At 50.4% G+C, this 15,610-nt stretch overlaps 1 protein-coding gene across 2 annotated transcripts in view; it reads left to right on the top strand.

Annotated features, from left to right (window-relative positions):
• Window positions 1–2,310: 2,310 nt before the first annotated feature.
• Aldh1l1 (aldehyde dehydrogenase 1 family member L1) overlaps window positions 2,311–15,610 on the top strand; it is a 42,307-nt gene continuing 29,007 nt past the window's right edge. The window contains exons 1-8 of one of the 2 annotated variants that reach the window (XM_035448800.1): window positions 2,311–2,437; window positions 4,465–4,699; window positions 5,363–5,528; window positions 8,362–8,463; window positions 9,074–9,163; window positions 10,115–10,252; window positions 12,339–12,464; window positions 14,624–14,715. In XM_035448800.1, the coding sequence (XP_035304691.1) occupies window positions 2,311–2,437; window positions 4,465–4,699; window positions 5,363–5,528; window positions 8,362–8,463; window positions 9,074–9,163; window positions 10,115–10,252; window positions 12,339–12,464; window positions 14,624–14,715 (1,076 nt within the window). The remainder of the gene's footprint in view (window positions 2,438–4,464; window positions 4,700–5,362; window positions 5,529–8,361; window positions 8,464–9,073; window positions 9,164–10,114; window positions 10,253–12,338; window positions 12,465–14,623; window positions 14,716–15,610) is intronic. The other variant, XM_035448801.1, reaches the window with a different exon arrangement.

Below are 15,610 nucleotides of genomic sequence, written 5' to 3'. Positions count from 1 at the left end.
TGCAGGTTGGCGTCTTTCACTCAGCAGTTTGCATTTAGGTTTCCTCGGTGTCTTTTCACAGCTTCCTAGCACATACCCTCTCACTTCTGGCTCAACCCCATCACCACAGGTTTGTTTTTTCCTCCTTTCACTCACTAATGGGTGTCATAGTTGCTTCCAGGTTTGAACAGTTCTAAATAATGCCGCTGTCAACATTTGCATGTGGATGCTAGCTAGTGTTCTATCCACTTGAAGAAATACCTATGAGAGTGTGTCCTACTTAGGGTTACTATTGCTGTGATGAAACACCATGATTAATAGCAACTTGGGGAAGAAAGGGTTTGTTTGACTTATGCCTCATTATTACTGTTCATCATCGAAGGAAGTTAGGAACTCAAATAGGGCAGGAGCTGATGCAGAGGCCATGGAGGGGTGCTACTTACTGGCTTGCTCTTCATAGCTTGTTCAGCCTGACTTCTTATAGGACTCAGGACCACTTGCCCAGGAGTGGCCCCACCCACAATGGGCTGGGCCCTCTCCCATCAATAGCTAATTAAGAAAATGCCGCATAGTCTTGCCTAAAGCCTGATCAACTGAGGCTCTCACTTCTTCAATACTCTAACTTGTGTCAAGTTGACATAAAACTAGCCGGCACAGAGTCGTTTCTGGAACTGGTGGTTAAAACGGGTTTTGCGTTAGAACAAGAATGCTGGAGGCTGGAAAGGCGGCATTTGAAGATCCTGAATTCTGTTCCCAGCACCCAAGCCAGGCAGCTCACAGCCTTTGGAGCCCCAGAGGAATCTGATGCCACCTTCTGGCATCCAAGGGCACTGCAGTTTGATGATTTAAATCTTTAGCTCACATTTTAATTGAGTTTTCCCCTTTCTTTCCCTGAGTTTTGAGGGTCAGCTGTTCTTTCTCAGGTCTCCCAGTTTATGGATCCTCATTTTATTTTCTTGATGGAGTCCTTTGAAAGTAGAACTATTAAGCTGAATAAAGTAGGACTTAATTTTCCTTGTCATGAGCACTCCTGTGCTGTGTTTTGAAAGGTACTGATAAATGCAAGGTTGTCCACATTTTTCTTTTTATCTTTGAGAGGTTTCTAACTTCAGGTCTGTGATCCACTGGATTTGATTTTTATGAAGGTTGTGCAATGTTTGAACCAGCATGGCCTGCTATGGCATATTCACACACTGACCCCGAAGGTTCACATGCCCACAGGCTAGTGAGGGGGAGGGAAGCAGCCATGGTTTTGGGTCTGAAAGGCACATGTGTGAGGTTGGCCAAGACAGAGAGGCATCACTGCTCTTTGCTGTGAGAGGTCTGGGTGTTTAGTGACCAATGGCATTTCTGGGTCACAGCAGCGTGCTGTGTGTGCAGAAAATCATGAGGCTATCTCACACCTGAGGTTTCTGTGCTTTTGTTATTATTATTATTCGAGACAGGGTTTATCTGTCAAATAGTCCTGGCTGTCCTGGAACTCACTCTGTAAACCAGGCTGGCCTCAAACTCACAGAGATCTGCCTGCCTCTGCCTCCTGAGTGCTGGGTAAAAGGCGTGCAACACCACCTCCTGCCTGGCAGTTTCCACACTTCTGAAGTGTGAAGTCTGCACTTAGGACTTGCCCTGAACCATGCATATGTGGTAAATGGACAGTTTAAGGAAAGATATCAGCAAGTACCACAAGTCTTTTGGGTTGTGGCAAAGATACCGGTGGCAGGAAGATGCTGAACTTAGTAGCCATTGACACTGAGCTCTGCTTTATTCCATCCGCCCCTCTCCTTAGTCTTTCTCATTGGTACCCTTTCCCAACCCAGTCACCCCGTGCTGGGGAGGCTAATGTTAAGCAAGGCTCATTTTCCCTGGCTTGTGGCTTCTGGGTCTGGTGCAGTAAGCCTGGTGTAGCCTCCAGGGAATTACAGTGGCTTTCTCATTAACAGTGAGGGAACAGAGGCTAATGTGGCTTGCCCAAGGTCACAGAACTGGTCACTTCCACGGTATGTTCTAAAATATCTCTGAGGACTTGCACCAGGCTTGTGACAATTTGCAGAGATTAGTGAAGGGACCCTTAAAGCTACAGTCACTGTCTGACCCACCAGCTGTCGTCAGAGTCTCCACATTCTCAGATGTCAAGGTTACCTGTGTCCACATCCCCTGGCCCCTTGCACAGTGGCAATCTTTCTGAAGCAGCCTGCTGTTCGTGGAGCCCCCTGGGGGTGACCAAGGCAGGGGAGTACCTGCTGGAATCTGGATGTTGTCCCCTGACTTCCAAGAGCCCTTTCTAACCCTTTGGCTGCCCCTTCAACAGGTGCCTTCCATCCCTCTGTTGCCATGAAGATTGCAGTCATCGGACAGAGCTTGTTTGGCCAGGAGGTTTACTGCCAGCTAAGGAAGGAGGGACATGAGGTGGTGGGTGTGTTCACTATCCCAGACAAGGATGGGAAACCAGACCCTCTGGGTGAGTGACAGCTCAGGGAAAGGAGGAGGGTAGGGGGAAGCCCATCTGCAGGGCAGAGGCACTATAGTGGGCAGGTGGGTAAAGTAAGGGGTCTCACAGTGCAGCCCTTGCTAGAGAGCACTTACATACCTTCTACTCTAAATCCACACTAATGCCAAGTGACTGCTGGACTGTCCTGGAATAAAGTAACACACACACACACACACACACACACACACACACACACACACACACACACACACACCTACCTGTGGGGTAGGATCTGTGTCCTGTCCAAGGGCCATGGAGAAGCCAGCTTGTCCTATGTACCTCTCTGATCATCTGTGAACCAAGCATCTAGGCTCTTAAGGGCTCAGGGACATGCTTCATGTCACCATTTCTGAGGCTCTCTTTGCCCTGAGTGCTCAGCCCACCAGAACCTGGTAAAGTAAAGTGGGTACGGCTGAAAGGTTTCCCTGTTAGCATCTTTTGGGTGCCTCTACCTCCTGGGGAAGGAGCCACTTGAGATTCACAGTCCTGGACCTTCGCTTGGAAGCAGGTGCCCAGTACACAGGATGCTCCATATGATGAACCGATCCTCCAGCCACTCATCAGTCCTTGTCGGGCCTGATGGGACTGTAGGACATGGCTTAACGAAGGGAAACTGAGGGTAGGAGGCAGAGCAAGCAGCCACAGTTTGACCTCTGGATTCTGCTCTAATGCTGCTGTTGCCTGCCTGGCCTCAGCCCTGCACCTGACCCCAGCATGATATACATGACCCCACAGCCTGAGCTCTGCAAGCAGACACTAGCTATGACTAGACAATTCCTGCTCCCAGCATCAGCCCACGCCTGGTTGGGACCACTGCTTGGCCTTGACTGCAGATGGCCTGCAGGAGTGTCTCACTGGCCAAAGGGAGGATACTTTAGAAGTATATTCTGGCCTCCTCTCATCACGGCTGGTTACAATGCATCTGAATCAGAAACAGAGATGTGCCCTGGTGTTCAGCTGGCTTCCTTTATTTCCCCTTTTTATTTATCCTGGGAGCCAGTACATGGGATGCTGTGTCCACATTCCAAAGAGTCTCCTCTTTTCAGTTAACACCCCGGAAACACCCTCCTACTGATTCCAAACCCAGTGACCTTGACAATGAAGATTAGCCCTCACATCAGGACACAGCGGCAGAGATGAAGACAGACAACAGGGTCAGGCCAGTCAAGGGAATTCTCTCGAGAGATTTGCTAAGGACATTTGTAAGCACTGAAGAACTGAAGGTCAAAGAAAGCCCTGCAGGGTTGGGGCTGTGCCTTCCAGAGGCAGCTGCTACCTCCTGGCCAAGGATGGGGGGGGCTGGGGCTGCATAGGAAATTGAGCCTATGATTCAGGCCTGGAAAGAGGCAGGAGGAGCCCTGAAGGCCGGGTCTGGGTCTCCAGGTCACAGGTGTGAGGCCAAGTCTGCTGACTGGGACCGGAGATTCAGTGGCTGTTCTGGGAGGGAACTCTTGTGGCTGGGGGGAAGCACCGGGCTAGGGTGGTGGCCAGAGGACAGGAAGGATTAAGACCTTTCCCACCCCTCTTGACCTCCTCCCTCCAGGCCCTTCACCCCCTCCTGGTGAAGGAACAGTTGACAGGCATAAATATGGCTTCCAAGGGACCCCAGTGTCCAAGAAAGAGATGTGAGGAGGAGAGAGAGAAGGGAGGAAAGAAAGAAGAGAGAGATGGTGAGGTAGAGGAGGAGAAAGACACAGTGTTGGCCATGTCTGGGCCTCTGGAGAGGACTATGAGGACAGTGGCTACTGGGGACCTGTGGGACCTGAGCAAGGGAGGCACATTCAGTAGGAGGTAGCATCCGGGCAGGAAAGTCCCTACCCATCACTCACTCTTGGCCAGCATTGGCCCACCTTCATCCTGGTAGAACCTTGCTGGGCAGTGAGAACAGAGAGGTAAAAGACGCCAAGAACAGGCCAGCGGCCACTTCTCTAGGAAGGCACAGCTGACAATGTATGGGTGGCATAGAGAGGACAATTTCTCACCTACTCCCTCCACAGGCCTGGCGGCTGAGAAGGATGGTGTGCCTGTGTTCAAGTTCTCTCGGTGGCGTGCTCAAGGACAGGCTTTGCCCGAGGTGGTGGCCAAGTACCAGGCTCTGGGCGCAGAGCTCAACGTGCTGCCCTTCTGCAGCCAGTTTATCCCCATGGAAGTCATCAACGCCCCCCGGCATGGCTCCATAATCTACCATCCATCTCTGCTACCCAGACACCGAGGGGCCTCAGCCATCAACTGGTAAGATGGGATCCATCCCCAGTCTGTGTGATATGTCTCCCTTCTTGGCCTGAAACACCCCTCTAGAGCGGTCAACTGTATTGCACGGGTGCCTGCCCTGCTCTGCCATATGTCACTCTGAACCACAGTGAGGAGTGTTAAGACAGCATGCTTGCCAGGCGGTGGTGGTGCACACCTTTAATCAGTACTCAGGAGACAGAGGCAGGCAGATCTCTGTGAGTTTGAGGCCAGCCTGGGCTACAGAGTGAGTTCTGGGATAGGCAGGACTACACAGAGAAACCCTGTCTTGAAAACAACAACAACAAAAAGACTGCATGCCTTGCAGGGGTGGGGACAGGAGCTCCACTGATGTCACACTGCAGCAAGGCAGAGAGAGTAAGGGGGGGGGGTTGTACTAAGATATCACAGAGGCTGCAGAGGTCAGGGTTCTGTATGTTCACCTCACCTGTCATGAGGCTGTTCCCTAAGGCAGCGCAGCTTTTGGCATGCGGCTGGCAAGGTCATAAACTGTTTCCTTCTTTCCCTTTCCTACAGGAGCAGGTGTCAGCCCTTCCTGGGGAGGAGGTGGCCTCCTGGAGGGTGGCAGGGGCCAAGGGACAGCTCCCAGGGTATCCTCTGTGACACTTACTATAAGACTGAGATTTCCCTCCTGCCCCCCCCCAGGACCCTCATTCATGGAGATAAGAAAGGGGGCTTCAGCATCTTCTGGGCTGATGATGGCCTGGACACTGGGGACCTTCTGCTCCAGAAGGAGTGTGAAGTACTTCCGGATGACACCGTGAGCACCCTGTACAACCGTTTCCTCTTTCCGGAGGGCATCAAAGGGATGGTAAGGCTGAGAGCTGGCTACCCCTGCCCTCCCACCACCCAGCTATCCTAACACAAGCTCTCCATTCTTGGCTCCACTGGTCTTCCCTAGATGTGGGTACTGATCCCAGCTGGCCAGGTACCACCCCACCCCTAATTTCAGAACTCTTCAGGATCTCAAAAAGATGAGATAATGAACATGAAGAAACTGTGGGCAGAGTGGGCAGAGCCCAACTCAAGAGGGTGTTCCCACATGGGCATTTTTGGCTGGGGCCATTGCCTAAACAAGTTCTGAGGCAGCATAGGCCCGGTGTGATTGAGCCCCAGTCACCTCTGTGTCATGGGGTTCTCACACCCACCATTTGGTCTCTTGTCTGTTTAGTTCACTTTACCCTCAGATCAGGTGCCCAGCATGAGAGAAGAGATCATTGAGCTTTAAGTCCAAGTTTTCAGTCCCTGTTCCATGGAGTGATAAACCCCACTTCTCCAAGACACAATGACAAATGATTAATTTGTCTGATTGGACAGCTTGGGGTCATGTGGCTATCCTGACCCAGTCACTAGCCAGGGAATGGCCTATTCTGATTTGTGGAGGGGAGGTCTCTGCAAACAGCCAGCAGAGTGTCCATCCAGGGGAGGCAAGAAGGAAATTTGGTTCAGTATGACTCAGTATCCAGTGTGGGTTCAAACTTTGAGAGTCTGACCCTGAATAGTTTATTTTAGGCATGTTTAAGAACAGCACAATCTGGTGAAAAACTTTTCTGATGATAATTAAATCAATCACGTGTGCACAATAAAGCTTATTGAAACTTAGTGAAGTACACGTGATACCTTCCATAAAGATGGGTTGTGTGGACTGAGGAAAAACAGCTCATGATAAGAGTCTGGGGAAGGATCCAGTGTGATCTCAGCCACACAGACAGCACAAATGTTACCAGGCTGTTAACCACCTCGTCTCCAAGCCTTCTGGGCAGAAAACCAGTTATACATCTGTTTGAAGAGACAAGCCTGTGTGTTTAACATTCCTGATTTCCCTAGTGCGTGTCTACAAACACAAGGACCTGTGTGCCTCCTCCACTGGTTGGCTGCCCCAGTCGTATATATCCTGCTATGGTCAACTGGGGAGGATAGCCATTCAATTGCAATGATGTCCCAATTTCTCCAAGGGCAGGGCTATGGAAAGACAAGAAAAGACATGGATGCCACTTATAGCTGGTGGTCCGACAGGCCATGTGTACCTGCATAGGCTGCTGTTGTTCCAGCCTGGAGAGTAGGCTAGTGAGACAGCACCAAAGCCATGGATATTCAGGTCAGGAAGTTTCCAGACAAAAAGCCTTGTCCTATGGCAGTGAGCAAGGTGTCAGCCACCAAATACCACTACAAGCTACAAGCCATCTGCCCCCTAACTTCAGTCCTTTGTCACATCAGCTGTCCTTTGCCTTTAATGTTTTCATTGTGACAAACAGTAGCGAGCAAAGCTACCTTGTCAGTTACTTAGCCTGAGACAATAGGATTTCACATCCATAGCAAATGGCTCAGATGGCCATTAAGCTACAACTGTTTGCATGTGTCTATTTAAAATAATTGTGATTAATTTCCATAGAAATTTGGGGACAGGATACAGCTCTGTAATACAGTTATTTCTTTGTATGGGAAGACTCTGTGTTCCATCCATGCATTACAACTCTCTCTCTCTCTCTCTCTCTCTCTCTCTCTCTCTCTCTCTCTCTCTCTCCCTTTCTCTATCTCTGAAGTTCCCAGGAACTGCAAAGTTCCGGCCATTGGACAAGGTTGTGCAAACACATCCCCAAGTTTATGGCATATTCCACAAGGCAGCTCTGCACTACAGTTTCTGACACCGTTTCTTTCCTTTAATTTTTTCTATTTATTTATTTATGAGTGTTTATTTGTTGTATTGTGTTTGCCTGCATGTGTGTATGTATACCATGGACATCAAAAGAAGGCATCAGATTCCCTGGACATGGAGTTACAGGAGGTTGTGAGCTGCCACATAAGTTCTGGGGATCAAACCCAGGTCCTTTTACAGGAGTAGCCTGAAGTAATACTTTCTTGTTGGGACCACCAGCCCTCGAATGACATGGAGACTTATTAGTAACTCTGAAAGCTTGGCCTTTAACTTAGGCTTTTCCCCAACTAGCTCTTATAACTCAAATTAGCATGTTTCTATTAATTTCTACTAATTTATGTTTTGCTACATGGCTCATTTTCCTCCCCTCTGTACTGTATGTCCAACTTGCTCTGCATTTCTCCTTCCCAGAGTTCTCCTTCTCTCCTTCTGAAATCCCGTCTATTCTCTCCTGCCTGGCTGTTGGCCGTTCAGCTCTTTATTAAACCAATCACAGTGGCATATCTTCACACAGTGGAAACAAATATTCCTACACAGCAGCCAGTGCTCTCAACTGCTGAGCCACCTCTCCAGTTCCTTGACACTCTGTTTCTTGCCAACAACAGCTCCCCTGCATCCTCCCTCAGGGTGGGTTGCAGACTCCTTTTCACTCCTCAGTTTGGACTCCAGAGAGCTACTTTACTGCAGATGTCCAAGCCCACATCAGGGTTCAGGGTCTATTCTCCTTCAAGACAGTTCTAGACAGCAACACAGGCTATGTGTCTATTATTCCTGGTGGGGCTTGGCAGTTTCCTCACCTAGAGATGTCGAAAGTCTAATCTAAAGCCATGAGGTGTTGCTGATGGTCTGTGTGTCATTCCACCTCCCAAACCCTGTCACCCACACCCCGTGTCCATGCTGTAGAGGTTCTCAGGTGCCTGCAGTGTGAGGACCAGGGTGTGAGCAGGACCCTAATGCAGGGGAAGCTGACTGTAGAGTCTCCTTGCAGGTGCAGGCTGTGCGACTGATCGCAGAGGGCACAGCCCCCCGCCTCCGCCAGCCTGAGGAAGGAGCCACCTATGAGGGCATTCAGAAGAAGGAGACGGCCAGGGTAAGTACCAGCCCCAGCTACCCAACATGCTTGTGAGTGGCTGGAATGCAGAAGTGGCTCAGGGAAGCAAGGTGCAGCTGACAGTAATAATAACAGCAGTGGAGCATGGGGTTACAGCAGAGCATGGGGAGTGGAGGAAAGGAGACGGTCCTGTTTCCCTTTAAGTTGGGAAGGAGAAGGAGGAGGGCTATGGGTAGATATCAGCCTTAGTGTCAGGATTTCCAAGACCTTGTCTGAGAGGTTTCATGGAGCCACAGCAGGTAGCAGTCCCATGGCTGTCTCTGCTTGGGACTGTATGGAGGTCTGCATGAGCCCTGTATACATGAAGATGGTGTGGTAGGTCTCTATAGAATGAGCCTGGGCACTAGTCCCAGGGACTCTGTGGGACCTTCTTGACAACAGTAGATAGCCTCTTCCCAAAGCCATTCTACAGACCTTGCTGCCTGGGAGAGACCTGGAGTCAGAGCCCCAAACCAGGACACCCAGTCTTTACTCATGCCCAACACCAGGAGGAAGCCCAGACCATACCTGCAAGACTAGACCCACTGTGAAGGAGCCCTCAGGGGACTAGGAGAGGCTAAGTGAGGACACAACATCTTGGTCCCCACAGATAAACTGGGACCAGCCAGCAGAGGCCATTCACAACTGGATCCGTGGGAATGACAAGGTGCCAGGTGCCTGGACAGAGGCTTGTGGGCAGGTATGTTTCCATGAGGTTGGTGATGAGTGGGAGATGCTGCTTACCCCATCCTGTCAGCTGGAAAACTGCCCACTAGGTTTGAAATGCTTAACACATTCTATAGCCTTAATTCTACATCCTCCCAAATGCCCCCTTCTCCAGGACTAGGAGATCCTATACTGCTCAGAACTAAAATAACATGTCTGCTGCCATTGGTGCCCCAGGAACCTGCTGAAACCCTGGACCCCAATGAATTGGTTGTTAAATAGCTTGAGCCTCACCCCTATGCTCTCAGATGTCACAAGCCCAGCTCTGACTTTGCCCCAGGGGAGAGACAACTTACTTGGAGCTGGGACTGGACTTATGATAAGGAAGTGCAGGTTTTGTGCACCCCTCAAAGTCATCCTGATGTCCATACAGTCTGCTATCTAGTTCCCTAACCCCCAACTCACTGTAAAACCACACAGAGGTTCCTTCACTGGCACACAACCTTTTGCTCCAGTGGGTTTGTCTGCAGCAACAGCCAGCAGCTGCCAAGGGTCAGTGGGCTCTTGCGTACATTAAGAAGATTTTCATTCCAAAGCTACACAGAGAAACCTTGTCTCTAAAAACCAAAAAAAAAAAAGATGATATTCCTGGGGGTCTCTGCCCCTGAGGTCTGAGGCTCTGGTTCAGTGCAAAGGCCTCAAGGATACCTGAGGCTTGAGGTATCCAGGTCCTTAGACTTTCTAGGTCTTATCTGTGTCCCCAAAGACTGAGTCTAGGTCCTACTCAGGCTTTTGTGTCACAGTTCCTCTGAGTCTCTCCTGTTCCCCCTGAAGGCTGGTTGTAGGCCCAGTCAGGCTTGCACACTCTAAGGTCACCCCACCCACCCATACCACTTAGCCTTCTCAATCCTGTGAAGCTACAGCCGGGCTGCATGCGGCAGGGCCTCATCTTACCTGTTGTCTCTTGGCTTCTCTGACTCCATAGAAGTTGACATTTTTCAACTCAACACTCAACACTTCAGGCCTGGTAGCCCAGGGAGAAGCTTTGCCCATCCCAGGAGCCCATCGTCCAGGCATGGTCACCAAAGCTGGACTCATCCTCTTCGGGAATGATGATCGAATGGTAAGGTGACAGCACACTGCTGTGAGTCACTTGCCTGCATTATAGGTTCAAGGTCACTCACACTGCTGTCCTTGGAGTAAGATCCTACAGGAAGATGCCAGGCTGCCCTAGAAGAAACAGAAAGAACCAAGAGTCAAGAAAACAGTCCCAATCTGAGCACAGGCTGTGTGAGGTGGGACTGGACCCTCTATGTAACAGAAATCCTTTCAATTAGCCCTGGCCTTGGACTTTGCATATGTTATCAAGGCCAGGTCTTTAAACCCCTGGGCCTCTATGTGGATGGCGTAGTGACTTGGTCCAGACAGCTGCTGGTCTCTGGTGGATATTATTGGACTTTGCATATCAGAAAAGTAGCTGATTGAATGAAGTCTACTTGGGTACTAACCACTGTTTTAAAACAACAAATAGGCATTACATTTCATCTTCCAGACAGCCCTATGAAAAAATTATAGATATTATTTGCATATTTCAGAAAAGTAAACTGCAATGCAAAGACTTAAAAGGGCCACCCAAGCTAGTCAGTAGCAGAGCTGGGCTTCAGAGCTAAATTCTGACTCTGAGGCCATTATGGCCCTGAGACTCCACTCACACACAATACTGGGCTGAGAAGAGGCAAGGATCCCAACATTTAGCAACCTTGACAGTGTGAGTGTGGGTAGGGTGGAGTGTGGAGAATCATGCTGTCTGACATGGCTCTCTCTCAGGACTCACATGTCACATTGTGCCTCCAGACAGGCCAAGGAGAGGAGTAGGTTCAGCAAAGTTATGAGGTCAGAAATGGGCTTGTCTGATCCAGGAGTCTCTGAGTATGTGTAACTTGTCTCTGCCCTGCACGTGTGCATGCAAGCCAGCATCTGTTGTTCTCGTCCTTGGGGTAGTGTGGAGGGCCTTGGCCTCTCCTCCGATTACAGGTGCTTTCCCATCAAGATCAGCAAGTGGGGAGCATGCAGTAGGCTGCCAGCAGCTGGTTCCTTGCAGCAGCTGGAGGCTGGTGTTAGCATTTATGAGGGGGTTCCCAAGGGCCCTGGCTGCTCCTGCCACTGTAGCCATGCAAACAGTAGAACACAGAAGCATTCAGGAAGCATGTCTCAGGCTTGTATGCTGAGTCTAGCTAGGCTTCTGCTTGCTGAACGTTCTAGAACATCTCCTAAAGCAATTGGATTAACTCTATAGACCTTGCATCCAACCCTGGTTGCCTGGACTATAACGGGTGCAGAATGTGGCTCTAGAATGTTATGTCTACCTAAGATTTGTCAGATTTTATAATGTAATGTATGAGCTATTTGAACCCTGATGGCTCATAAATAGTTGTTTAATCAATATTAGAAGGGGGAGACAAGATAAGTAATTTTGGGTGAACTGGCAGCAGGCTGGCATGTCTCCATTGATAAGGGTGAGCCAGTGGGCATTGCACACTCTTCACAGTTTCTGCCTGAAGATCTGCCCCTAAGAGTGCAGACTATAGGTTTACAGGACTCTCCTTGTATCCTTTCCTCTCTCCACCTGTGTCCAGGCAGGAATTTGTCCTATAGATGTTTCTGTGAGCTTCTGGCAATAATCACATGATTAAGGATCCATCTTTTATTGACTTTCATGATAGTTCTGCACGCTTTCTGTTTTTTTTTTTTTTCCTGATGAATAACACCTGTCGACTTTTAATAAATAGAAAATTCACATCATTTCAACAAAAAAAAGAACAGCACCTCAGCCCTGTGATCATCAGTGGTGAGCGGACCTACCATGCACATGACGAGGGCTCACTTAGTCTCTCCTCTGCTCTCTCTCTCTCGTCTCTCTCTCTCTCTCTCTCTCTCTCTCTCTCTCTCCCTTACACACACACACTGCACACAGAGATTCTAGAAAGCAAGCAGCAAGCACAATGTGGTAGGTAATGAACAATTAGGATAAAGGACGGACACAGGCTATGTGGTCTCTTCTGGGACAGTGTGTCTCAGATCCGAACACTCCTGTCATTTACCTGGGCTTCCTGCTCCCTCTTGGCTGTGAGGGTTGGAGGGAGAGAGTGAGTGTCCTACTCAGCTCTCCACCCTGCCATAGTCCTACTGAAGTTCTCTCTCTTTTGCAGCTACTGGTGAAGAATATCCAGCTGGAGGATGGCAAGATGATGCCAGCCTCCCAGTTCTTCAAAGGGTCTGCTAGTAGTGCCCTGGAGCTGACAGAGGCAGAGCTAGCCACTGCAGAGGCTGTGCGGGTAAGAGACACCTTCAGTGGTAACATCCGGTCAGACAGGTGTACACTGCATTGTGTTTTGTGGGTTCACTTTCCCTGGAGTTGGGAATACGTGCTGACCTTGGAGACAGCACTGACTCTGTCCTCTGTTGGCACTTTCTGATGTCCCTGGGCTCTTCTTCCTTTGTACCTGGGACCCTTGGATTTGGGTCCTCCGAATCTGGCTTTTCTAGGGACCCACTGCCAACAGTTAACAAATGAAACCATCAGCTTTGTAATCGTTAAAGGAAGAGGTGCTTAACCCCATCATCTGTGATGAGTGTGTGGTCTGGAACTGGCCCAGAGAGGGCACTAACACAGTAACACCTGAGTGGTGACCAGCACAAGCTTCAAAGTCAGGTCCCCCTTCCAGCTTAGTCCCTACATGGTCTAGAGGTATTTTCCTTCTAAGAGCTTGGTTGTCTAGGCTGAAACTGGGTCAGTGACCACATCCCAGGATCTGTTCCTGGCCCTTCCCACTGTGTCTCCCTGTCTCTAGAGCCATGTGTGGTACTGAGCCTTGTTGAGCAGTCAGGGGATTGAGGACAGCTGCTCCTCTGCCTGTGATGGCTCTGTCCAGATAAACCTGCCTGGGAGCCGAGCCTTGCAAGCAGAACCCGAGTTTAGTGCACAGAGCTACTAGTAGCGCGTACGGTGGGGCATGGTTGATGTGGCCATGGGCTGCCTGGGAGCTGCAGTTCGCCCCACTCCAGGCATCTGGAGAGGATCCCACCATATGGGTAGCCTAGAACAAAAAGCCCCAAATGCCAAATTCCACACGAGCTTCATGTGTGTCCCTTACCTAACAAGTCCTGCCCTCACACTACGTGAGGAAGGGAGTGTCGAGTCCTCATAGGCTAAGGGACTTAGGAACACTTACTGAGCTCCTCCCAATTGCCAGGCGGTGGGTGGGTAGGGTGGGTGAAGCTGCCCTACACGTGTAGAGCTCCCAGCTGCGCAGATGGCGAACTGACTTCGGGAGACACTGCAGAACAGGGGCTGCGAGACAAGGCCTTGGAGCTTGGTTCAGCATTAGATGGAGGGAAACTGAGAGCTGGGCACAAAGAAAAGATCTGGAGAAGCCTTAGGGCAGAGGAGCATAAGTCCAGGGGACAGACGGCGCCACGGGTGCAGGGACACCACAGGTGCAAGGACAGCTCTGTTTGAGGAGGCCACCACTGTCATGACCCAGGAATAAGAGGGAACTGAATGGCAGTGGTCAGGTCACAGCTGGGACCCTTGGTGTTATAGCACTGAAGAGCAAGACTCTACAAGAGACAGACAGGAAGTGCCACGTCATCCAGGACAGCAGAGAGCCAGCATCTTCCCCAGGAATGCCAGGCACTGTGAATGTCCAGGAGGAAGGGAGGAGGGAAGGAGGAGCTCCACATTTCTAGCTTTAACAACCCCCCCCCAAAAAAAAAACAAGAAACAAAGCAAACAAAGATGTTTCCAGAATATTCCTGGAGGTTCTGTGGCTCTGGCCCTGCCTTGGAGCCTGCCTGGGGTTACTGGGCCAGCTGGACCAATAGATGCTAGCTAACAATAGCTACCGTGGAGGCCTGTGTGATGGGGTGAAAGTCCTCCAGGTGGATGTTGTGACTGGGCACTTCAGTCTGGTATCTGTTAGGAATAGCCATCCTGCAATGACCACTGGTTGGCTTCTGTAAGTTGGGGTGTTGGCAGCTGGGCTGGTGGCCCTGACAGCTCCTCACTTGCCCAGTAGGCCACCAGCTGGTTCTGTTACACTTTAGAGGTCCCAGATCAGAGGAGTGCTAGCCACCCAGTATCTCAGAGCAACAGCATTCAGGTCCATGAGGCCCTCACTGTGCCGGGCCTTCACGTCATAAGCATCCCATGCTGCCATGTTCTGGGGACACCAGAACTCTGACAGCTGCACCAAGGCCATGCATGAGCCTTTCTGATACCCATCCATCTTCCACTGCCTGCAACTGTTCCGGGAGACCAACCACGTGGCAGGAGGCCAGCAGCCTAGTGTCATTGTGGCCAGAGCTATGGCCCACTCTGGGCCCTTGGGTAGATACAGTGCCTTGAAGACCCTTAGCAGAGCCCTTAACCAGCGGTGAGAATAACACCCTACTTCACCAAGCACCTCTGACTGTCATGGCCTTTGTCTTTCAGAGCTCTTGGATGCGAATTCTGCCCAACATCCCAGAGGTAGAAGACTCCACAGACTTTTTCAAGTCAGGGGCTGCATCAGTAGATGTTGTGAGGTAAGGCCATGGGTACTGGGGTCCCTTCCAAGTATCTATTATAGGTCCACTGAGGCCACTGTTGGTTGTACTTATGTACCATGCACAAGGAGATCAGAAAGGTCCCCGTGGACAGAAATGAACTGCTGTAGAATCTGGGCCCAAATGTCTATTCCCAAGCTGGTCTCTCATCTCAGAAGGGTTGCTGGTGCCCAGCTGTTACTACTGACCCCTGGCTGATGTGGCCTATGGCAGACTGGGGACTTGGGCTCACATATAGTGGCTCATAGTCCTGAGAGTGTTAGTACCAGCCAGGGAGGCAGATGTGGTGATTTGGGAAGCTCACTGTGTCACAGCTTCTGTCTGGATGATTCCTGGCCATCCCAAACCAAGGGTGGGGACAGAGAGCTGACCCCTTCTCCTCCCCCCAAAAGGAGGGTGTGAACATAATCCCAGGCTGACAGCCACCCATGTACTTTGTGTGTGTGTGTGTGTGTGTGTGTGTGTGTGTGTGTGTGTGTGTGTGTCTACCTCTGGGGGCAAGAATTGAGTCGACAGTCTTCTTCCCACATTTGAGAAGAGGTGTTGCTCTCCTGGGAAAGGTGCATTTGTGAAAAGGATATATGGGCCGAAGCAGCAGGAACAGTGCTGTCTGTCATGTTCAGGGAGGAGCAGCTTATCTTTGAAGAATGTTCAAAAGATGAGGCGCTTAAGTGGGGAAGGCTTGTGCACAGAAAGGAGGAAGGGCCTGCTGTTTAATGCTGTGTGCCTAGACTTCTCCAGGAAACACCATCTGAGCGCTTCCATTACTTCCTCAGTGAAGGCATTGCTAATGAGTGGAGGAGCACTGCTAATGAGTGGAGGAGCACTGCTAGTGAATGGAGGAGCACTGCTAGTGAGTGGAGGAGCACTGCTA

This window comes from Cricetulus griseus, chromosome 8, assembly GCF_003668045.3.
Source record: "Cricetulus griseus strain 17A/GY chromosome 8, alternate assembly CriGri-PICRH-1.0, whole genome shotgun sequence".
NCBI classification, from domain to species: domain Eukaryota; kingdom Metazoa; phylum Chordata; class Mammalia; order Rodentia; family Cricetidae; genus Cricetulus; species Cricetulus griseus.
This window is presented reverse-complemented; position numbering and strand designations above follow the sequence as displayed.